The sequence below is a fragment of the Cotesia glomerata genome, linkage group LG4 (genome assembly GCF_020080835.1).
Source record: "Cotesia glomerata isolate CgM1 linkage group LG4, MPM_Cglom_v2.3, whole genome shotgun sequence".
NCBI lineage: Eukaryota > Metazoa > Arthropoda > Insecta > Hymenoptera > Braconidae > Cotesia > Cotesia glomerata.
Window position 1 is genome coordinate 4,863,565 of NC_058161.1, and position 25,567 is coordinate 4,889,131.

At 25.7% G+C, this 25,567-nt stretch overlaps 1 protein-coding gene and 1 long non-coding RNA gene across 3 annotated transcripts; one reads left to right on the forward strand and one right to left on the reverse strand.

Annotated features, from left to right (window-relative positions):
- Positions 1-1,286: 1,286 nt before the first annotated feature.
- On the forward strand, positions 1,287-1,808 carry LOC123262953. The gene is made up of 2 exons (XR_006509060.1): positions 1,287-1,458; positions 1,533-1,808. It is a non-coding gene; the product is annotated as an uncharacterized LOC123262953 (long non-coding RNA).
- LOC123262952 (trichohyalin-like) lies at positions 1,481-21,196 on the reverse strand. 2 transcript variants are annotated; one of them, XM_044725459.1, is made up of 22 exons: positions 21,059-21,196; positions 16,447-16,840; positions 14,382-14,634; positions 13,995-14,220; positions 13,716-13,869; positions 13,492-13,618; positions 13,236-13,436; positions 11,576-11,910; positions 11,148-11,430; positions 10,953-11,067; positions 10,733-10,847; positions 10,493-10,621; positions 8,312-8,662; positions 8,040-8,210; positions 5,647-5,802; positions 5,285-5,392; positions 4,799-5,135; positions 3,434-3,572; positions 3,141-3,356; positions 2,926-3,070; positions 2,127-2,230; positions 1,481-2,046 (listed from the first exon to the last, which is right to left on the reverse strand). In XM_044725459.1, the coding sequence occupies exons 1-22, from the start codon at positions 21,154-21,156 to the stop codon at positions 1,974-1,976; spliced, it is 4,230 nt and encodes a 1,409-aa protein (XP_044581394.1). In that variant the 5' UTR covers positions 21,157-21,196; the 3' UTR covers positions 1,481-1,973. The 2 variants fall into 2 exon arrangements, with proteins under 2 accessions (XP_044581394.1, XP_044581393.1); XM_044725458.1 differs by having other exon boundaries at positions 16,393-16,840.
- Positions 21,197-25,567: the final 4,371 nt, after the last annotated feature.

Consider the following 25,567-nt stretch of genomic DNA (forward strand, 5'->3'; position numbering starts at 1 on the left):
AAAGCTCTTAATGAGTGTAACATCGGGATGAGCTTATATCTTTAAAAATATCAATAATTAAGAAATGACCTCCTATCTTGTCAACAACTGACATTTTTAAAGATATAAGCTCATCTCGATGTTACACTCATCGAGACCTTTCATTTGATTATCCACATTAATTTTTCATATATTTATACATATTATATATATGTATATATGAAAAATATATAAAAATGCATGTGGGTACTCAAATGAAAGCTCTTGATGAGTATAACATCAGGATGAGCTTATATCTTTAAAAATGTCAATAGTTAAGAAAGTAATGAAATTTAACAAAATTCATTATTTAATAAAGCAAAATTTTATTTATTAATAGTTTACAAATCACGGCAGTCGCATAGTGACTGCAAGGTTGCTATTTTTTATTATTTATGTATTTTATAATAGTACATATATTTTTTACTTGTCAATACATTCTTCTATTATCTATCTATTTATTTATGTTTTAAATAAATCTTATGTTAGATATTGTGGGAAGATTTAAATAACTTTTCATCTTATTGCTAGAAAATTGAGAATGTGGTTTACCGTTAACCTTTTATGCCGTCATACTGTCATTACTTTTTACAAAAAAATTATTCTAATTCTTATCTCAATTTACTTTCTGCTTTTTTTTTTTGAATATAATTTTAGAAATAAACATAAATTTTTTATTTGATATTTTTAAATTCTGGAATTTACAGCAACTCCTTAAAATTATTTTAATCATCAGTTTATACAATTTTTAAAAAATTCCACAAATAAAATAAAATTTAATAGTTAATGAAAGATCTCCTAGTAAATTTTTACGAGCGTAATTATATTTTATCGATGAATTATTTAACAATCAAAGCATCGAAAAAAATTTTATTGTTCTCAAGTTAATTAAATAAAAATTATTTACTCTCGGCGTATCCTGTTATATTTTTATTAATTTGCAAATAACTGATACTTAAATACTAATAAAAATTATTAACTTTCAAATTTAAACTAACGGGTAGTTAAATAATTAGATTTATTTACAAAAAGAGTTTAGCTTAGTTGATTTCACTGTACTATAAATAATAACATTTAAAAAACAATCTTAGATTGTAAACTTTCTATTATTTATTTCACCCATAATTACACTGAGACTAGATGTGCATCAGCAGATGTGTCGAATGACAATTACAAAAAGGCAAATAAAATAATAATATCCATATAAATATTCTTCTAAGATATTTAAAATTGATAATATTTATATAAATCAAAATAAATAGATAAAAACAATCGTAAGGATGACATTTATTTAATTTTAGCAGCAACTAAAGTCCAAATAAATTTACCTATACTTAAATGTTATAGTATTTATTTATATATTTATATATAATGATAAAATAAAAATAAGAAAGGAAGTTTATTACTACAGTACGACATAAAAAAGGCAAAACATGTCAGGTAAGAAAATAATAAACCCATCTTTTATTTATTTATTTATTCAAATAATTTACTTAGTATTCCAATTATTTTAGTAGACCTTAAAGTGTTGAGTTAGTCACCTGGATTCACACGCACTTGATACATGTGTTATTTTTATAAATAAAACCACAATGATTCCTCATCGTTTCATGTCCTTGTCACAATTCTCATAAAACTACTGGGAAAGTAATGAAAGATGCATCAAAGATTTTAAAAGAGCTGTATTTATAAATATATGTGCGTGTGACAGCAATTACCGAGTCTACATTTCACTTTCAATTATCTTTCGATCATCGGTAAGTTTTTTTTTGGACTTTTTATTATTACAATAAGAATAATAACAACGGAACCACTTTTTTTGGCTACTTGTAACAAGTAAAAGTGCAGATAATATACAAAGGCATCCGTAATAATAGCCAGCTGCAAGGTAAATGCCTACGCTGAATATCCGGGATTCAGTTTAGTTTTTCGTCATATGCATTTACGATATCTCTTCATCTCTTTGATACATTGGACGCTCTCGAAGCAGGCCTGCTCGTGTCCTCCGAACTGGATTTTTTATCCAGTCTTTGAACAAGCAAATAAATATTTTCTCAATAAATTTATTGCACATAAAGATCCATATTAAATTTAATTTACAATCTTACCCGTTGCTTTTGGAAGAACTGCGCTTAAACATGGCACTTAATTTTTTCTTTAAATTTTTCTTCTCTACTTTAGTCTCATCTATACTTGCTTCTGATCCCGAAGTCTAAAAAAAAAATCAATTGTTTATACTTTATATTTATTAAGGTGGCGCAAAAAAACCGACTATATATTTTTTTTTTCTTTTAAATGAGTCTCGAATGAAAAAATGTTAGTTTTTGATGTTTTAAGAGCTCTCTCCAAGGGACAGCTTAAAAAAAAATTTTTAAGAGGTCGCTCCAAATTTTTTTAAATTTCAAAAAACGTCAAAAATCGAATTTTTTTTTCTCATTACGTCATAATTTTATAGAACAAAATAAATGGTTTTTCTGAAGGTTTCAGTTCAAAATGTGAATTTTAAAAGGTCGCTCATAATTTTTTTTTAATTTATTAGTGATTATTTAATTGAATTAGCATTTTTTGACTCTGAAATTAAAAAAAAATCGATGAGCGACCTTTCAAAATTTTAATTTTTAATTTAAACTTTCAGGAACTTATTTTTTTTTGGTCCATAAAATTATGACGCAACGAGAAAAAAAATAAAAAAAAAAAAAAATTTCGATTTTTGGAATTTAAAAAAATTTGGAGTGACCTCTTAAAAATTTTTTTTTGACCTGTTTTTTGGAGAGGGCTCTTAAAAGATCAAAAACTAACATTTATTCACTCGAGACTAAAAAAAAAAAATAGTCGGTTTTTTTACGCCACCCTAATATTTATTTTAAAATTATATTAACAATTTTGAGTAATTATTTTATCAATTACCTGTATAGAAAAATCAAAAGAACTATTAGGATCGTCAACACTCGCAGACTTTGTTAATTTACTCGTTATTTTTCTCATAAGATTTTTATTATACTTCTTATCCCGCTGAATCATTTCACTCTTCGTCGAGCCTCCAGACAGCCGGCTGTGAAAATATAGAGTTTTATTAATGAAATTATTCTTAAAATATCGCTAAGAAAACAAAATATATTTACCTGTCTACACTAGAATCTCTTTGAAGACTGAAATGTCTTGTATCAACTTCAGAGTCTAATGACTGTATGCTCGAAACATTGCTATCAGTTCCCCAAATCGATTGATCGTTCTTTCCAGTGGTCTGTTCTAAAGATAAACTCTTACGCTTGAGACTCGGTTTGGAGCGGGCCGACGTCGAAGAGCCTCGTCCACTGTCATCATCAATAGAGCTAGACCTAAAATTAAATTCACATATTTACAAGCTTATCATTTACCAAGAATCCTACCAATGGAATAAATAAATAATTAATACCTCTTTGTAAGTTTTTTCTTCGATGAAACATCACTTCTAGCCAATACCTTCTTTGATTCTTGTAATTCTTTGGCTACTTCCATTAATTTACTAATCGTGTACTCAAGTTTTTCTGTCTTTCCACTCAAGTTGATTGTCGCTGTAAAAAATTTCATTCATTCATCAATCCTATCAAACATACACCTATTATCTATATTATTAAGAGAATAAAGAAAATTTTGTCTCCGGCGTATTCGATGAGAGATATAAATATGATCGGTTGATTCTCTCATCGAATTTACATTGCTTACAATATCCTTTACTGTATTGCTACTATTTTATCAATACAGATTGCGTTTGTTAGTCATTTTCCTACATGATTTATTTATTTACCTATTTATAAAAATCTGAAGCTATAAAAATTTATTTTCAATTTTTTGGGCATTACGAGTATTTGGATTGTGTCAAATTCATGCATTTGTTGATTATCTGCGTAGTAAACTATCAGAAAGTGATTTTGACTTATTATTCCGTGGTCTTATTGCTTCAATGTTAACCATTTCTTGTGTCATCAGTAGTATTTTGACGATAAAAGGTAAAATTTTTAAATAAAAAATATTTTTGACTTATTGAATAATCTATATAAATTAAGAGAATGAGGAAAACTTTGCCTCCGGCGTATTTTCATGATAAAATATTTTTTAAATTAAATTTAATATCATTGGAAAAGTCTTGATCTGAATTTGTGCCTTTTTTATATTTCATATGCTTTTCAGCAATAGTTAATTTATTATGATTAGTTTTCGAAATAGTTATAAATAGATTCGAATTTCCCTATAAACAAAATTTGTTTATTTATTTATTTTGTTTTATACAAGTAAATGTATTTATATGTCAAAAATTAATTTATATAATTAAGAGACTAAAAAAAATTTAGTAACGAGTATATCTTTATCGTAAATTGGGTTTGATATTTTTTAGCGATAGTCATTTATGATTTAAATAATTGAGAGAGAAAGGAAAATTTTGTAACGAGCATATTATTATATTTAAAGGAATTTTCATAGTTAAATTTAGTATCATCAAAAAGGTCTTGATAAGAATAAGTGCCTTTTGGTTTTATATATTTTTGAGTAGTCAATTTTTTGTCAAGTTTTTGGAGGAGTTTTTAATAGTTTCTTGGTTCTATAAATTTATTCCTTTACATTTGTCCCTTAAATTATTTCTAATTGATCCTGTGATAGCACTATAATTTTTAAAATTTATTTAAAAATACCCAAACTATGTGTAGTGTAATTAAAAACATAAAAAAATCAAGCCAAAATTTTCTCCTCAGTCGCATAGTAACCGCAGATTACTAGTATAATAGAATAAACATAAAAAAACCTTTTATATCTTCCCTAGACTCTAGCATGGGCGAAGATTCACGTGACTTTGGTCCCTTGGTTCTTCTCGGAGGCGTCGGAGTATAATTATCTGGAGTTTTACCGGAAGAATCAATCTTGTTACTCAACTCTGGGAATAACTTCATCAAATCATCGACCTGGCTCAGCAAAATATTAATATTTCTGGCCTCTATTTGCTCCATACGTCTTTTACTCATAATCAAGTCCTTAAATTCCTCTCTTTCTTTCTCGTGTCTCTCCTTTTCGCGTCTCATTTTCTCGTTACTTGTCCTCAGCTTCGCGTGGGCATCTCTTAACTCCAGAAGGTCACATTGCAACTATAGTAGTAAATAAACGTTAAAACTGACACAATAATTACAACTCTGTAAGCTTTAAATCAATTGATTGATAATACTTGATAACCAATAAAAATAATAATAACAAACATAAGTTACTAACTAACTAACTAACGAATAAACAAACTAACTTCGATCAATTTCTTCTTATTCTCCTCCTTCTCCTCATCGAATATCTTCTTCATCTGGTCCTGGCGACGCTTGTTCTCCAGACGCTCCTTGTCACGCTCCCGCTCGACCTTTAACGAGAGACGAGTTGATAAATGCACGCCCACATACAGACATATAACCGCAATCTTAATACATAATACAATAAAATAAATAAATGAAATAGAAGAAATAAAAGGTTCAATAAGAATAAGATAGTACAACTATTTATACTTTTATAATGACTCCTGCTGTAGTTGTTACCGTAGTTATTACTGTTGCTTTTGTTGTTACTGTTCTTTTTTGTTGTTTTAACAAACCTCAGTACACGTTACTTGTTACTTACCTCGTACAATGTCTGGCGTAAATCCCTAGCAAGCGTTGCGGTCTCTTGTAATAGCCTCTGCTGTTCTTCTCTTTCTTTCTGCCAGGCAAGCTCAATACGTGCCTTTAAACCTGGAATTTTAGTTCGACCGCTTGCTAAAATCCGCTCCTCCTCCAGCTGTAATTCAATATATTTTTTTTTATTTTTTCTTTTGTCATATTAAAGTATCCAAGTAATACGTAATACTTATTACAATAAAGATTAAGTATTTTATAACACGCTTCAGATATTTTAGTTTTTATTTTCATGCTGTACATCTTTAAAAAAAAGCAGCTGAAATAGAAGTAGATTTTATGCTCCAATAAAAATGATAAATTTTAAGGCGTTTAATTAATTAGAAGTTTTAAAATTTCAGTAATTTTGAGAAAAAAAAAACAATCCCGCAGCAAATTTTATAATAAGATAGATTGGAATGTAATTTTTATATGATATTTATAACAAAATATGAGAATTAAAGCTTATTTAAAGAGCTTTCAGGTACCTTTTACAGAAATTCAATACAGTGTCGCATTCAAAAGTTATTCGACAAATAAATTGAAAAAAAGTGTATTTTTAGGATTTTCAAAATTTTTAAATCCTGTAATTTTAAAACTACATGACAAATTAAGCTCATATTTGAACTTTACCTTTGTATTTATCAGTAGAATAAATATACTAAATTTTCTAAAAATCCGTTGCGAATTGGACAGAAAAAAAAATTTACTTAAATCAAGTAAATAATTTTGAAGAACTTCTTCTTAATTTGAATAAGAAAATTCTTAAACTAATAAATCGATTTTTTTTGTCTTATTAAATTTTAAAACATCTCTAGAGTATTGTCCTACAGTTTCAAATCGATCTGAATAATAGTTTTGGAGATACAGTTTTAAGAAGTGGCGCGCTCAAAGCGCTGTTGTATTGCGACTCAGAACTTTAAACGCGTTTTTCTTAAAACTATGTTTTCAAAGACGGTACCCAAGATTTCTCGAGAACCGATCTTGATGAAATTTTAGACAAGTCTTCGAGATATAATTTACAAGGTCTAGAACGAAGAATTTTTTTTTTTTTTTTCAATTACAACTATTTAAAAAAAAATACCGCGAAATTTTAACCAAATTTTTCATTTTTTTGTAAAGACCTCTGCCAAAGTTTGAATAAAATATTTCATTTTTTCTATTAAAAAAAAAAATTGCTGAAAATCAGCCATTTTTCCCGGAGGGAAAATGGCCTATTTTCTCCCATAAGTAAATTTTACTTGATTTAAGAATTTTTCATCTTAATTCAAGACAATGAAACTCTTCAAAATTACATGACATGAAAGTTAGCAGTCACTTGACTATTTTTTAATTTTTTTTAACAAATAAATTTGACTCGAAAAAATTATTTAAAAAAAATTGGATTTTCAATTTTTTAAAATTTCTAAATGTCAATTTTTTTTTTTTATTTTTTTTTGTCATAATTTATTTGTTACAAAAATTTGTAAAATTATCAAATATCTGCTAAATTAATTTTCATCAAAATTACACTGATAGAAGGATTTATTTATATTAAAAAATATTTCTTTGTATTTAAAATGATTTGTTTGTATTTAATAAATCTGATATTCATTTATTAAATTTTAATAAATCTTTTTAAATACTAAGAAATATTTATTAAGGACTAAAAAGTGGTCTCTAATTAGTGATTTGTTAAATATTAACAAATATTTTTAACTATAAACAAATCCTTCTAGGGTAAAAGATCCTATTAGTGGCGGGGACCCCATTACTGACACTTTCTTTGATTTTGGTACTTATTCAATTAATTAAATCATTAATTTCAATAATAAATATATTATTTATAATTTTTAAGACCTTTTGATCAAAAAAATTTTTAATTTTTATTCCAAGTAGAACATTTTTTCATTGAAAGAAAAAGTGCCACTAATGGGGTCTTTTACCTTATCAGCGTATTTTCTTGGTTTAAGAATTTTTCTCTTAATTCAAGTTAATTTTTTTTCCGGTAAATATATCAAAATTTTTTAAAAGTTCCATCATGAGGACCAATGCAATAATTAGATTTCTATAAAATCTACTAAAAAAAAAAAAAGGAAGAAATTCTGTAATAGTAAGACACAACAAAAAATTAAAAAAAAAATTTTTTTTTTGATTCATTCATTTCAGTAATCAATTAATATGGACAAAAACTTGAAATTGTTTTTATACATTACTACTTTTTTATAACAGATTTTTTTTTCAACGCTGTGATGTAATATTTATGCCAATACTTAAATCTCTCCTACTCAAAAGTGTATTGCATTATATATTTCCATACATATAAAGCCAGGAAAAATGATAAATAATTCTAACAAGATGAAGAATAAGTAATAATACTACCTCATTTATTCTTGACTGCATTTCAGACAATTTAATCTGCCAGCCGGATCGTTCAGACACTAATTCAGTCTTGAGTTTAGAAGCTTCCAATTTACTTTCTGATAGCTCATCTTCCATCATACTGATCTGCTGCTCCAGTGTAGAAACGTTTGTACCGGTGGACTCTTCATCCTGTCGATCATAAATAATAAAACTTGAAATGCGATAATTAAACATTTATTTATAAATAAAAGGCTAAACAATAAATAGAGAATGACACAGAGGGAAGTGACCTCATCTGATTTTCCAGTTGATGTAGTTGAGGGTCTTCGTTGACGAGTCGCCTTGAGCTCGGCAATAGTCTTCTGGGCGCCCTCCATCATATGCTTATAAGTGTCTCTCTCGCGTTTATAACGCGACAATTGATTTTGAATTGACTGTATTTCATCATTTATTGCCTTTATTCTCTGCTCATAACGCATTTTACACTGAGCAAGATCCGTCTTTCTCGCCTTCTCCGCGTCGGCGAGCAAACTCTTGGTCTTTCGTAACTCGTTGTCCAACGCCGAAGTGTCGGCTGATAAATTTCGTTGGAACTTATTCACAGCATTGTAATCGTTTAATTTACTTGTCAAGTCATCGTTCTGAAATTATATTTTATTATATTAAATTTTTATTTTATTACTTCATCGGCCTATTAATAAAACTCATTGTTTTTATTATTATACTGATAGGAGGATTTTTTTATATTTAATAAGCTTTATTAACTGTAAATAAATGATTTTTTAATCTCATAGGATTTAATAAATATTTATTAACAGTTAATAAATTATTTATTAAATACGATTTATTTAAAATAAAAGGCAAAAATAGCTATTTTTTTTTACACTTCTTATAACCCTACAACTAGAATACATGACAGTAATTCAATTCACTAAATAAACGTTTATAATATTTAAAAATATAAAACATAATTATAAGCTGTGATAGAATTTAGTATTTTACAAAATAAATAAAATTTTGCTTTATTAAATAATGAATTTTGTTAAATTGCACTGTACTTTCTTAACTATTGACATTTATAAAGATATAAGCTCATCTTGATGTTACACTTAACAAAAGCTTTCATTTGAGTACCCACAAGCATTTTGATATATTTTTCATATATACATATATATAATATATATAAATATATGAAAAATTGATGTGGGTACTCAAATGAAAGATCTTGATGAGTGTAACATCGGGATGAGCTTATATCTTTAAAAATGTCAGTTGTTAACAAGATACGAGGTCATTTCTTAATTATTGATATTTTTAAAGATGTAATCTCATCCTGATGTTACACTCATCAAGAGCTTTCATTTGAGTACCCACATGCATTTTGATATATTTTTCATATATACATATATAAATATAAGAAAAATTGATGTGGGTACTCAAATGAAAGATCTTGATGAGCGTAACATCGGGATGAACTTATATCTTTAAGAATGTCGGTTGTTGTCAAGATACGAGGTCATTTCTTAATTATTGACATTTTTAAAGATGTAAGCTCATCCTGATGTTACACTCATTAAGAGATTTCATTTGAGTACCCACATCCATTTTGATATATTTTTCGTATATACATATATAAATATATGAAAAATTGATGTGGGTACTCAAATGAAAGATCTTGATGAGTGTAACATCGGGATGAGCTTATATCTTTAAAAATGTCAGTTGTTAACAAGATACGAGGTCATTTCTTAATTATTGACATTTTTAAAGATGTAATCTCATCCTGATGTTGCACTCATTAAGAGCTTTCATTTGAGTACCCACATCCATTTTGATATATTTTTCATATATACATATATATAATATATATAAATATATGAAAAATTGATGTGGGTATTCAAATGAAAGGTCTCGATGAGTGTAACATCGGGATGAGCTTATATCTTTGAAAATATCAATACTTCCCAAGATACAAGGTAATTTCTTAATTATGTATTATCTAGAGATAGAGCAGTTTCGAATGCAGCTTATCATAATTAATTGACTATCGGTGAGAATGATATGAAATCTTGAAAAGGCACAAATTCAAATCGAGACCTTTGCAATGGCACTAAATTTCATTAAAAAACCGATTTTTTCATATGACTATCCTGGAGACAAAATTTTTCTTATTCTCTATAATAATATCGATAATTCATAAGGATAATTGTTTTTATAAGCAATCTTTATATCATCTGATATTGCAAGCGAAACAAATTCATTCAACAAAATATTTATTAACTGTTAATAAATATTTGTTAACTATTAATAAATATTTATTAACTATTAATAAATGTACTTTCCTCCCAAATAAATATTTATTGAATGCAAAAAAATATTTATTAAATTAAATAATTGTCTTCAAATAAATAAAATTATTAATAGTTAATAAATCCCTCTATCAGTGTACAACTATAAATATAAATGCAAACCATTTTTCTCATATCTTCTAATTGAATTCTCAATGATTCATTTTCTTTAACAATACGACTGATTTCTTCCTTAGATTCTTCTAATTGTCCATTAACCGTCGAGGATCTCTCACGTTCTTTCAGCATTTCCTTAAATCCCATTCAAACAATTACAATTATTTATCATTTTTAAATTAATTGGCTATCAAACCAATCCATAAATATTATTTTTTATACTACAGTATATACTTAATTGCGTACCTCCAATCGTGATTTTTCTTTTTTCCAAGTAATTTCTTTAAGCCGATTAGCTTCTTCAAGATATCGGACACGTTCTTCCGTATTTTCTAATTGATTTTTATAATCTCCTATATGACTATCAATAAAAATAAAAATTCAATTCTTCTTTTAATTTTCTCGAAAAAAAATTAAAGTTTACTGAACTTTTACCTACAATATAATTTATAATAATTTATTTTACCTATTTAAAATCTCAACTTGATTCTCCAACTGTCGTTTAGAATCCTGCAAAGCTGCATGTTTTGTATGCAGACCGTCAAACAACTCCTGACCTTTTTTTATCTCTTCTTCTAAGACTAGAAGCCGAAAAGCAAATAATTAAATTAAATTAAATACAGCAAGTTTAAAAAAATAAAAAACCAAAAATTTAACAAACTTGTAATTTTTTCAGTGTAAGTTTGCTTAAGATCCGCCATTTTTTTGGCACTAGCTCCTGCTTTCTCTAAAGTCGCCAATTTTTTCTTCAAATTGCTGAGTTCTGTATCTTTGGCCAGTCTATCTTCTTCAATCTGAGCCTTCAATTTATCTCTTTCTTTTTTAACTTCCGCTAGTTCAGCGGTCGCTTTGGCCACTTTCATTGAAGTTGATGACTTAATGCCCTCAAATTCCGTTTTCAATTTCTTTAATTCACTTTCTACTAATGACTTTGATTGCTCCAACTGAATTAAAAATAAAAAACAAAATTTAAAGGTCAATAAATAAAACAGCTCTTAAATAATACTAAAAAAAAAATCTGAATAATTTTTTTATTACTGATTTGATTATATATTCAAAATAGTAATAATAATAATGATAATAAATTACTTTGGCAGCATTCTTTAACATTCTACTTTCTTTTTCAGTGGACATTGTTAAATCGTCTTGTAACTTCTTACATCGTTCTCTCTCGGCATTTAATTCTTTTCTTAATTCATTTACAGTTACTTCCATCTTAGCGTTATTTTTCTCCGATGACGTTGCTGTTTCTAAATCCTTTTTCAACTGTAAAACTTCATTATAAACCTTAAGCTTTTCAGCAGACAGTGATAGTAATTTTGACTTTAATTTCTCTTTTTCTTCTTGTAATTTTGATTTTTCTGATTCCCAAATTTTGCGATCTGACTCTCTGGCGGCCGTAGCTTCATTTAATTTTTTTTTCACTAAAAATACATCAAATTCCATTAAAAAAATTAGGAAAACGGTTGACCTTAAAGGTCATTCCTGCAATTTTCCGCTCATTTTATACTTAAGCGCTCAAAACTGCATTTGTTACGGTTTTGAGCTCTTCGAGCTCAAAAATATAATTTTCGTATCATTTTGAGCTCTCCAAGCTCAAAAATCTGCTATAAATTTATTTATTTATTTACTAGAACTTTTATTTATTTATTTAAATTATTTTGATGCCAAGACATTGGCCGAATGGCAAACATATACAATGGTGGTTTATTTAAAGTACACGTAAGAGGTTTAGTATTTAATTTATCTAATACTTGTAATTTTAACAAGTAGAATAAAAGAAAAAGTTATGTGAATTTATAATAACGGACACTAGCTCTTATTTAATACAAAAATAGATTCAAAAAGTTAAAATATAAATATTTTAAAGAATAGCTCAAAATATAAATCAGAATATTAACATCATAAATTATATAATTCATATAAATCAAATAAATCAGCTCATTTTGCAATCCTTAAATGGTAAAAATATTAATATTAGTTTTTATATAATAAGTAAAAGTGATGGTCTAGGTTCAGAATGTATATTTGAAGTTAGTAGTTAGCCATCTTTTTCCTGATTTAGGAAGAATTTATAGGCACTGGTTTTAAAGGTATCATAGCTAAGCGATTTTATTATCTGAATAGGTAAAGTTAAGTGAATTTTGGTAGCACAACTACTATGTATAGTAAAAATAGTGCAAACCAAAAATAATAGGAAAAGAGAATAATTTAGCAAATAGAGAGTAAATTATTAATTATTTTTTATAGAAAATGTATGAAAAAACAATTTTGTAACTTTGTAAAACACAAGATTTGTGATACAAATAAAACTCATTTATTTATTATCTCAATAGGTAGTTCTTTCCAAAGTCTGATTGCAGATATAACAAAGGAGTGTTCAATTGCTGAGGTTGAGAAATTTGGAATTTTTGAATGAATGAACCGATTTTTACATGGTTGGTGGCATTCAACGCAGTTTTTAAAGCCTCATAAAGAACCTTTGAGTTTAAATTTATCGAACAAGGAATTTCGAAGTAATTCCGAAAAAACGATGTTGTCGATTTTTTTGTTAACGATAATTCACGAACGAATTAACCGATTTCGATCGGGCTGGCGGCAATCGACGTGGTTTTTTGATCTTAAGAGCCGATTAGTTTTTGAAATCGATCGATAAAACCGTTTGATAGTTATTCCAAAAAAACCACATTTGAAAAAAAATTTTTTTGCAGTTTTTTTGAGCTTTTATTAACTAAAAAAAAAAACTCACAATTTTGCGGGTCGCTTTTGATATCCGATTTATTGGATTCTTTTTCTTTTGCCAAATCGCGCATCGCATTGTCCAATTTCTGCTGAAGCAATTCGTTTTCTTTGGCAAGTTTGTCGAACTTAAGCGAACTGTCTTGCCCCCTAGCGGCGGGCGAATCAATACAAAGATTAATAATGTCCCCAAAAACAGTGTATACTTCACCTGAAGAAATGAAGAAATAAATTTATGTTTTTAAAACTAATTACAAATAAATTACCGAGTTCTTTTTCTACATCCTCTAACATCTTTCTTAACTGTACTTTAGATGGATGGTCATTGAATTTGGAACCACGAGTTTTATACTCAGTTCCCAGTTTTTTTAAGACTTCTTCAACTTTTTTTATCTGAAATGAAACTCGGAAGGTTAATATCAGTGACTAATTAGTGACGGTAGTAAGGTAAAAACAATGAATTAAATAAAAAAAAAATAAGAAGCTATACCTCTTCGTGTTTGTTTTCTAATTCACTTTTTTCAGACTCTAACTGTTCAGTCTTTCGTTCCATCTTTCGTAATTTAAAGGAAAGAATTCGGCAGTTTTTGTTCGCCTGATCGAGATCCTTCCTCAATCCGGTGTACTCATCAGCTTGCTCCTCCCTGCAATATTTAATAGCAGTGGCTTAAAGTTAAAAAATGAAAGTAATTACTTAAAATGATTTACCGCAGGCAATAAATAATAATATTAATAAAATGACTTAAACAACTAAAAGTATAAAAATAACCTAAAGTTATCCTGCATCTCATAAATTTCCTCTTCCAATTCCCGTATTTCTTTCTTCATGTCCTCATTCTCATCCATAAGAGACTCGCAAAGAGTTTCTGCGGCCTTGAGCTTCGACTTGAGCTCCTCAACGGCCTTTTCTCGCTCGCTCTTCCCGCCTTTCGAGTCAGTATCTTTTTCAAGATTTTTCAACCGTGCAAGGAGAGTCATCTTTTCCTCGTTCAAGGCTACACAAAAAAAAACATTAAATATTAAAGGATAATTTATTATTTTTAAATATTTTTCATCATTTAATTCCCTTACGGCTTGTCTTCTTCCATTCTTAAACTATCATCATTATTAACAATTCAATAAACATTAAATATTTAATTTATAAGCTATTTCAAACCTTCGTTCTTGGATTGCAATTCTTTAAGTGATTTTTGCAGCCTCGACATTTCACTACTCTTAGGCGTTTTAGCAGATACTGAATCCATAGTTGCAAGTCTTCGTAAAAGTATTTCGCTTTTTTCCCTTTCAACCCTCTCGCAGCGCGCCTTCATATCACTCAGCTGAGCCTTAAGACTTTCCAATTCATTTATTTCACGATTATTATTATCTTTTTTTTTCTCTACGTCTTTTTTATAGTCCGCTTTTCTCACCTAGATATCAACACAATACTCATTATTATATTATTGAAAATTAAAAATTTAATTATGTACTATATTTCTTCACAACTCACAAATCATTAATCATAACCATTTATCATAGTCATAACAATAAGAATATAAAAAATTAAATTGACTAGCATTAGAAATTTTTTAATAATTTTTTGACAATAAAATTATTTAATAAAAAAATTCAACATGTGAAAATTATTTAACAAAAAAATTCAACATGTGAAAATTATTTAATAAAAAAATTCAATATCTGAAAATTTTTAAAAATTATTAGTGGAAATTTTTTAAAGCATTTTTTTGCTTTATATTCTTCGCTTCCACTCTTGAATTTTAAGTTGCGCATATATAATATAATATTATATAGTATACATAAGTTTTTTTTTATAAAACTGGTCAACAGAAATCTGAAAAATTTTTTTATTTTTATTACAAAAGAAATATTTTTTAAAAATTTGCATTTGTAATTTTTTTCATAGTAATTTAATTGTTATAAAAATTAAAAAAAATTGTCAAATATTGAATTTAGCATCAGTTTTAAGACACTGAAGTTAACTATCATTAGAAATTTTTTTTATAATTTTATAGTAATTAAATTATCATAAAAAAAAATTTAATACAAAAATTCCGCATGTGAAAATTAAAAAAAAATGATTAGTGGAAATTTTTTAAATCATTTTTTTTTATTGTAATTAATTTGTTATAAAAATTAAAGAAATTGATAGACGTCGGCTAACTTCAGTATCAATGATAAAGTTCAACAATTTTTAATTTTTTTTAACAATTAAATTACAAGTAAACAAATACTTTAAAAAAATTTCAGGTTCAATTTTTCAAATTTTCTACATGTGAAATTTTTTATTTTAATTTTTTAGTAATAATTTTTTCAATAAAAAAAATTATTAAAATTTTCAGATATCAACTAATTTAATTATTATATCAAAGTTAGCCGACATTTTTAATTTTTTGAGTTTTTTTTTTAATTTTTTAAAAATTGTTCTTATAGTTTTTCAAGTTTTTTACAAATGAAAATTTTTTTTAATTTTTTTAATTTTTCAAAAATTGCGCTTATATTTTTTCAAGTTTTTTTCAAATGAAAATTATTTTTAATTTTTTTATAATAATTTTTTCAATAAAAAAAATTATTAAAATTTTCAGATGTCAGCTAATTTAATGATAGTACCAAAATTAGCCGACATTTTTAATTTTTTGTTTTTTTTTTCAATTTTTTAAAAATTGCGCTTATAGTTTATCAAGTTTTTCACAAATGAAATTTTTTTTTATTTTTTTATAATAATTTTTTCAACAAAAAAAATTATTAAAATTTACAGATGTCGGCTAATTTAATTTTTATTTAGCACACTGATAGAAGGATTTATTTGTATTAAAAATATTTGTTAATAGTTAACAAATCATTTATTAGAAACAACTTTTAGTATTAAACAAATATTTCTTAGTATTTAAAATGATTTGTTTGTATTTAATAAATCTGATATTCATTTATTAAATATTAATAAATCTTTTTAAATACTAAGAAATATTTTTTAAGGACTAAAAAGTTGTCTCTAATAAATGATTTGTTAAATATTAACAAATATTTTAACTATAAACAAATCCTTCTATCAGTGCATCGAAAAAAAAATATATAATCAGCTATTAAATACAATCAAGGACCTACTTCTATTGGATCTACTTCTACTGGAAATCCAAACAGCAAGTAATTAATATACTAACGAGACACACCTGAATAATAAATTCAACATCGTTTTCAGAATTATTACAAGTCTTATCAATGACCTGCTTGATCTGGAGCTTTGCTGGCTGGCGATCATTCTGCAACGCCGTTTCATCGATAGAGTGCCTCCTAAATGTGTAACTGTCAACCTTGGGCGATGTGAAGCTTTTGGGCCTTGATGACGGCTTATCAGATTCCCAGGTGGAATTCGAAGACTCGACCAGACTGGGAAGATCCATCGCTGAATTCCATTCTGCAGACACTGATGATGTTGTGCTGGATGGCTTCGACAGGTTCTCATCCTTCACTAGATTCGATGTCGATGCCCAAGTCCTTCTAGACTCGGGACTTTCACTAGATCTATTTGAGGATGGTTCCCAGCGTGACAAACTTGGTGTTGATGATGTTGTGTCTGTTTTTAAACTTGTTCTTTTTCCTGAGTGGTCTTTGTAGTCCCTAGAATTATTATAGCATTTAATTTTCCATTCATGAGGGTTTTTTTTGTTCTAAGCTATGGAAACAATCATATAATTAGAAAAAAGTCACAGGTATTTGGATAAATGATAAATTTATTATGACTTTGCTAAGTAGTGAAGAAACCTTAGATGTTTATTACTACCCTTTTGACCTTTAATGTTTATTACTACGTACTTGATAAAGTCATAATAAATGTGACGAAACACTACAGTAAGATAATAATTTAATACCGTGTTATTATTTATCTAAACACCTAAGTTGTCTAATTTATAATTACAATGTATCAAGACAAGTACCTAATTTATTTAGTATGGGAAGAAGTGTTTCTTTATTAAAGAAATTATAAAGATAATTGAGCTACTGTGAAGATAAGAATAGTTTTATAGTATATGACAATTAACAAAATAGAAGTTATGAAAAACTTTTTAGTGACTGTCAACACGCCTTCACTTTGTCGAAATCAACTATTTTTATGATTCTAAAAGAAGATATGAAAAATATTTTTTTTAATTACCAAAAATTTGACGTCTATATTATGACTACGTAACTTTTGTTTATGACAGAATAAAAATAAACTTTTAAAAAAAAAAAAAAATCTATGTTATGAAGAGAATAAAGAAAAATTTGTCTCCGGTGTATTTATGTGTTAAATGAGTTTTTTAAATTAAACTTAGTATCATTGGAAAATTCTTGACATGAATTTGTATCTTTTTTATGTTTCACATGCTTTTCTAAAATAGTTAATTTATTATGATGAGTTTTCGAAGTAATTATAAATAGATTCGAATTTCCCGATAAACAAAGTTTGTTTATTTATTTATTTTGTTTTGTACAAATAAATGTGGTAATATGTCAAAAATTGATTTATATAATTAAGAGACTAAGAAAAAATTTTTAACGGGTATATCTTTATCGTAAATTGGGTTTGATATTTTTTAGCGATAGTCATTTATGATTTAAATAATTGAGAGAGTAAGGAAAATTTTGTGACGAGCATATTATTATTTTTAAAGGAATTTTTATAGTTAAATTTGGAATCATCAGAAAGATCTTGACAAAAATTTGTCCCTTTTTACGGTTTTATATATTTTTTGGTAATGCTCAATTTTTCATGTTGTTTTTGGAGAAGTTAATTATTTATAATTGATCCTGTGATAGTACTATTATTTTTAAAATTTATTTAAAAAGTACCCAAGCTATTATCTATAATGTGATTATAAATATAAAAAATCATTAAGCCAAAGCTTTCTTATTCATAATCCGTAAATCTCAGCAGTCACATAGTGTCTGCAGGTTGTTGGTCTATATGATTAAGAGAATAAAAAAAATTTTGTCTCGACGTATTTATGTGATAAAACGAGTTTTTTAAATTAAATTTAGTATCATTGGAAACGTCTCGATCTGAATTTGTGCCTTTTTTATGTTTCATATGCTTTTCAGCAATAGTTAATTTATTATGATGAGTTTTCGAAGTATAAATAGATTCGAATTTCCCGATAAACAAAATTTGTTTATTTATTTATTTTGCTTTGTACAAATAAATGTGGTAATATGTCAAAAATTAATTTATATAATTAATAGACTAAGAAAAATTTTTTAACGGGTATATCTTTATCATAAATTGGGTTTGATATTTTTTAGCAATAGTTATTTATGATTTAAATAATTGAGAGAGTAAGGAAAATTTTGTGACGAGCATATTATTATTTTTAAATAAATTTTTTAGTAGTTAAATTTGGAATCATTAAAAAGGTATTGATAAGAATTAGTGCCTTTTAGCTTTATATATTTTTTAGTAGTCAATTTTTTATGTCAAGTTTTTGGAGCAGTTTTTAATAGTTTGTTGGTTCTATAAATTTTTTCCGTCACATTTGTTCATTAAATTATTAGTAATTGATCCTGTAATAGTACTATTATTTTTTAAATTTATTTAAAAATTACTCTAACTATATACAATGTAATTAAAAATATAAAAAAGTTTTCTCATTCATAATTCGTAAATCTCGGAAGTCGCATAGTGACTAGGTTGCTAATTTTTATTAATGAATTTTTTCTAATCACTTTCTTTTTTATGAATAGATTATGAAAAATATATTATTACAGCGGAATTCCTTTTTTGTTAAATAAAAGATGAAAAAAATATTTGAAGTATTTGGGCAGTATATTATAAAAGAACTCACTATATACAGCAAGTAAAAGTGAGTCTTGTTATTATAGAACAGTTCTCATGATTATAAAAGCGATTTTCCTAACATTCATATATGACTAGTTCTTTTGATAATAACAATAACAATAATTCTCATTATTTATAAAATTCTTTAATCTCTTCTTTGTAAAAGGTAAACAAGAAAATTAAGTAAATATATATTTAATATATAAATTAAAGTTTTAGCGCCTAGCGGTCAAGTGACTAGTAGATCTAAATTCAAGCCAACGGATGGACATTCCATCTTCAATATTGGTCGAGGGGCATATTCTCTCTTTACATAATTTCTGAAGCTGAAAGCTTTTGTGGTATCTGTTCGAGTTATAAAGATGTTAATTAAATGAAAGAAATGAAAGAAAGTAAATGAGAGCAAAGACAAACTTTGAAAAAATAAATGGGGTTGGTTTCCAAGCCAGGAATCGAACCTGGATCTCCCTGATAACATGTCAGGAGCTCTACCAGTTAAGCTACCGGGCCCCTTCCACCCCATTTATTTTTTCAAAGTTTGTCTTTGCTCTCATTTACTTTCTTTCATTTCTTTCATTTAATTAACATCTTTATAACTCGAACAGATACCACAAAAGCTTTCAGCTTTACTAGTATTCAAGTTCGGTGGGTCCTCATCGAAATTATGTAAAGGGAGAATATGCCTCTCGACCAATATTGAAGATGGAATGTCCATCCGTTGGCTTGAATTTAGATCTACTAGTCACTTGACCGCTAGGCGCTAAAACTTTAATTTATATATTACATATAATTCGGTCACAAAAATAATAATTGAATATATATATAATATATAAATTTTTATTATCAAAGATTGAAGTATATTTTTTCATTTACTTTTAAATTATATGAGTTACAGAGAAATCATTGAAATATTTTTATCAGCTTAGATTACTTAGAAAAAGTAAATCTTTACAAATAAACACTTGAAAATTTTTTAACGATTTTATTTCGTAATTTTCCTATTAAAGTGAATACTTTTTTTAATTAGCAGTAATTTATCAATCTTTAATAATATATTATAATAATAATCTAATTACTCAATTGACCTTAAACAAAAAAGCATCCGCTTTTTTTTTCTTCAAATTTTTTTAATCTTCACAAAAAAAAATTATTTCTTATCTTCAAGCATTTAAATTCTATTAAATATTAATTGCCCATTAAAAAAAATCATTTCAACATCACCATGACATTAATTAAAAAAAAAAAACTTTCAAGACATTAATCTAAATAACTTATTTTAAGAAACGAAAAATAATCACCAATTATAATTTATTAATAAAATAATTATGAAACTAAAATTAGCCGACAGCAAAAGATTTTTATTAATTGAATTACTAATAAAAAAATATTGTTAAGAAATTGCAAGTTTTTTAAAATTTTTACATGTGCAATTTTTTCTTTTAATTTTTTTGCAATAATTTTGTTAATAAAAAAAATTCTAAAAATTGTCAACTGTCTGCTAATTATAATACTAAAGTTAGCCGACGTTTTTAATTTTTTTTTTCAATAATAATTTTTTAATAATTAAAAATAATAAATAATATTTTATATTTATAAATAATAAAAATAATAAACAATTTTTTTAATAATTAAAAATTATTAAAAAAATTGATTTTAAAAATTGCAATTACAGTTTTTTAAGTTTTTTACAAATGAAATTTTTTTTTATTTTTTTGTAATAATTTTTTCAATATAAAAAAATACTAAAAATTTTCAGATGTCAGCTAACATAATTTTCATCTGCTAATTTTATTTTCATAAATAATTACGACATTAAAGTTAGCAGTCACTAGATAATTTTTTAATTTCTTTTAACAAAAAAATTAGTTCCAAAAAATTATTTTTAAAAAATTGCATTTTTAATTTTTTAAAATTTCTACATGTCAATTTTTTTTATATTTTTTTTTTTGGTCATAATTTATTTTTTGAAAAAAATTCTAAAAATTATTAAATATCTGCTAAATTTATTATCATTAAATAATTACCTGAGGCATCTTTTGCAGCGTGTTGGCCATCGTACATGTGGATGAAAACCAAGTGGACACAAAGAGTCTCCTTTCACGCTCCCAAATGTGTGATGCATTTTCTCGAGTTCTCAAATTATCATTGAATAACGGCGGTAACAATCACAACTATTATTACTAATAATAATAATAATATATTTAATAATAGCAGTAAGTATAAAAAAACTCTCCATTGATTTAGGACTTAAACCCAGGCTTTTCTATTTTATATGACGCACCTTGTTAAAACAAAGTCTATCTTTAGATCTATCAGAGAGACATTCTGAACACGCGCATAAGCTAAATTAACTCTTCGAAATATTTTCATAACAATTTATCAATCAACCGGATGTTTTTTTTTTAATAAATTTATTCACTAGCATTATTAATATATTTACTATCTACTAAATTATTTTTATAAATAAATAAAAATCACTCAATAATATTTATTACATTTTAAATCTAAGAATTTTTATATTCTTCAGTGAGTAATTTTTTTTCTTCATACATAATTATCGATATTATAATTTATAAGCCCGTATTTTTGATCACTAATCCAACCATTAAATTCAAGATAAATGAGATTAAATTAAATCGATTACGTAACTTTCATAAACGCACCAACATAATTTGAAATCACTTAAAGTCACAATAAAAAAAAAACCTTGTTAAAAGTATCTTAATCACTTTATTTATACTGAATTCAATTTATAATCTCACATTGATTTTTTTACAGTGTCGCTTCAGTGTACAACATAAACAAATTGAAAGAAGAATATGATAATACTTAATACTTAAAAGAAGAATAATTTAATATTAAGAAGATACAAAAAACAAATTTCAAGCAAGTAAGACTAATTCATTTTTAAATACTTGCTATCTTTTTTACACAAGCGATTTTTTTTTGTTGCAGAAATTTTGTTGCAAAATTTTAAAAGCGCTGGATTGCAAAAGCTAAATGTAGCAAAATATGCAATGTGATAATAATGATAATAATCCACAATATAATAGAAGACAATAATGTAAGAGTGATTCCGCGTGTCCCGCCATCAACTAAGTTAAGCGTGGTTTAACTGACGGGGGTTGCTATTACGGGCAACAGCTTACCAGCTCGCATCAGCATCTCAGACACTACAGACCATTGCACACATTACATATCACACGTTATACATCTACTAATAATAATAATATATAGAAGCTAACTAATACGAAAGCTCTACTCATACTAAAAGCTTCAAATGTGTGGATTATTGGAACGTTGCCAATCTATATATAATTATTCTCTAGGATATATATAGGTCACCGGATTCCCACAAATTTTGTTAATACATACTCACTCACAGGCCCATTTTTTTCACACTATCAATTATAGACATGACCTAATTTATGCACGGAAAAAAGAAAACTCGAAAAATTACAGTATATAATGCAACGTCGCGCTTCGTGATGAAAACTGGAAAAATTACAGTTTCAGATTGTAATTATTACAGGTTTTATAAGAATTACATTGTAGAATGTAATATTTACATTGAAAGCTCTAAAAATTAAATTAAAAAATTGAATTTAGAAAAATGTTATTTCAAACTGTAATTTTTCTAGTTTTGATTACGACGGGACCGATTTTACATTTTATACTGTAATTATAATTATTCCTGTTTTCTTTTTTCCGTGTGACACTGAAATTAGCAGACATCTGAAAATTTTTGAAATTTTCATAACAAATCAATGATTACACAGAAAAAAAATTTCTTGAATCAAGTATATTCAATGGTTTTCTAACGCAACCTCGTATCTTAAAAATGACGATTTTGGAGACGTGAAAAATAGCTTATAAAAAATTAATATTCATCTAAAAACAATATTTATCAATTGTATTTACTAAAAATACTATCGTATTTATTATTAATCTGGTTAATATTTTTTTTCAGTAACGCGTTTATAATTAATTATTAATTTTTCAGTTGAACCTTTTCATCTTCAAAAATCGAGATACGAGGTTGCGTTAGAAAACCCTCGATATAATTTTGAAGAACTTGATGTTCTTGATTTGAGTAGAAAAATTCTTGATTTAAGAAAATTTTACTTGATTCAAGAATTTTTCGTCTTGATTCAAGACAATTACCCTCTTCGAAATTATATTCTTGGTTCAAGAATTTATGACATTAAAGTTAGAAGTCACTTGACTATTTTTTATTTTTTTTTAACAAATAAATTTGTTCCGAAAAATTATTTTTGAAAAATTGGATTTTTAATTTTTTTTAATTTCTAAATGTCAATTTTTTTTCTATTTTTTTTTTACCAAAATTTACTTGCTACAAAAATTTATTAAATTATCAAATATCTGCTAAATTAATTTTCATCAAGAATTTTTCTCTTGAATCAAGTTAATTTTTTTTTCAGTGTATAAAAAAAATATTTTTAAAAATTCGCACTTATTTTTTTAAACTTCTACAAGTGAAATTTTTTTTCTAAATTTTCATTGTTTTCATAATTTAATTGTTAAAAAAATCTAAAAAATTGTTAGATGTCTGTTAAATTCAGTATCACTCTCATTTTATGATATTAAAGTTAGCTGTTACGACCATTTTTTAATTTTATTTAAAAAAAAAAATTTGTTTCAAAAAATTATTTTAAAAAAATTGCATTTTTTATTTATTAAATTTTCTAAATGTCAATTTTTTTTCTCATTTTTTTATGCAGTAATTTATGAGAAAAATTCTTAAAGTTATTAGATATCTGCTAAATTAATTTTCATCCTAATTTTTACAAATGCAGTTTAGGTAAAACAGACACGTTAAAAGGAAAAAAATTTATAAAAATTAAGTTAGCCGACATTTAAAAATTTTTAGAATTTTTTTTATTAAAAAAATTATTACAAAATAATAAAAAAAAATTTACAATTGTAAAATTATTGAAAATTTATAAGTGCAATTTTTTAAAAATATTTTTTATAATTTAATAAATAAAAAAAAATCAAAAAATTAAAAACGGCTAACTTTAGTATTATAAAAAATCTTTATTATTATTAAAATATTTATAGTGAATAATTCACTAATTGACTTATCTCAAAGCCAGTAAATTAAAAGAGTAATTACGATTTTTACCTTGATAATTTTAATGTCATAATAAAATCTTCATAAAATTTAACAAAAGTTTAGAAATTAACGTCCGTGATAAAAAAGATTTTTTCTCATAATTAAATGATTTTTTCACATCCGTTTTGTCGACCAAAAGTGTTTTTTTTTTTTTTTTTTTTTTTTAGATTACAGAGTACTCAAGGTTAGCTGGTCTAAAATTTTCACAGTTAATTATTTATAACTAGCCAAAGCAGTTCCCAAAAATTTCTTTCACAAGTCGTATGTCGTTTTATTACGAAAAATGACCTGTTTTGTTAATTTATCGCTTCTTTAGTAGCGAACTATGCTGATGAAGGTATTTAGTCTTAATGTAAGACATTAAAATTTTTATTACTTGTTTAGTCTTTAAACAATTGGAAACAATTAAGTTAAACAGCAGCTAAAGTGTCATCTGTTTTTTATTTTAAAAACTATTAATTATTTCTTAATTTTTAGGTTGAATTTAGAACAGTTGCTCAAATTGAAACTTGGAATGTTGCTAATAATAGTATTTTTTTTTTTTTTTTTTTTTTTTAATGATATTCATTCACTGGATACTGGATAGCTCTATAATAGAAAGGTAAAAGTTTTCTCATATTTAGAATGAAAGCGAATTTTTTTAGATTGACCTTATTTGCTCGGCCTTCACTCATAAATCTTTTTAAAAATCGGTTTTAGGAATATAGGTGTCGATTCTCGTTCTCACACTCAGATTCAATGGACCATTGCTTTGTATTGTATAACAAATAATATAAGCCTGAAAACAATTTTTCTCTGAAAATAAAAATGACTCAAGAAGTTTCTAGTAGAATTTGTCAGAAGAAAATTGATTAAAAAATCGTTTGACGTCGCCATGACAGTACCTCTTTTCTGTTGACAAATTTTTGTTATTAATTAATTTTGAGGTTGAAAAAAATTAAACCACACCTTATTTAATTAATTACATTAATTTATTTAATTCAAACTTTTCAAAGTATTTATTTTTATTATTTTTTTATAAAAAAAAAGTATTTAAAAACTATTAATAATAATTTATATAAAAATTATTGTTTAGAGGTTATGAAGCTAACAAACACATTGTTGTCAATTGTCTGAAAATTTAAAAACAAGCAGCCATATTTGAAAAAATGGCCGCATTAAAATTCATAAAGTCAAAAATATTAAAGAAGAATATTGAAGTCAATTTTTTTTTATTTTAATAATTAAATTATATAACAATTACCCGATATTTAAAAATTTTTAGAATTTTTTTTATTAAAAAAATTATTAAAAAAAATTTATTGAAAAAATTTCACATATAGAAAGTTTTAAAAATTATAGTGCAATTTTGTAAAAATTTTTTTTTAGTTCTAATTTAATTAATAAAAAAAAATGA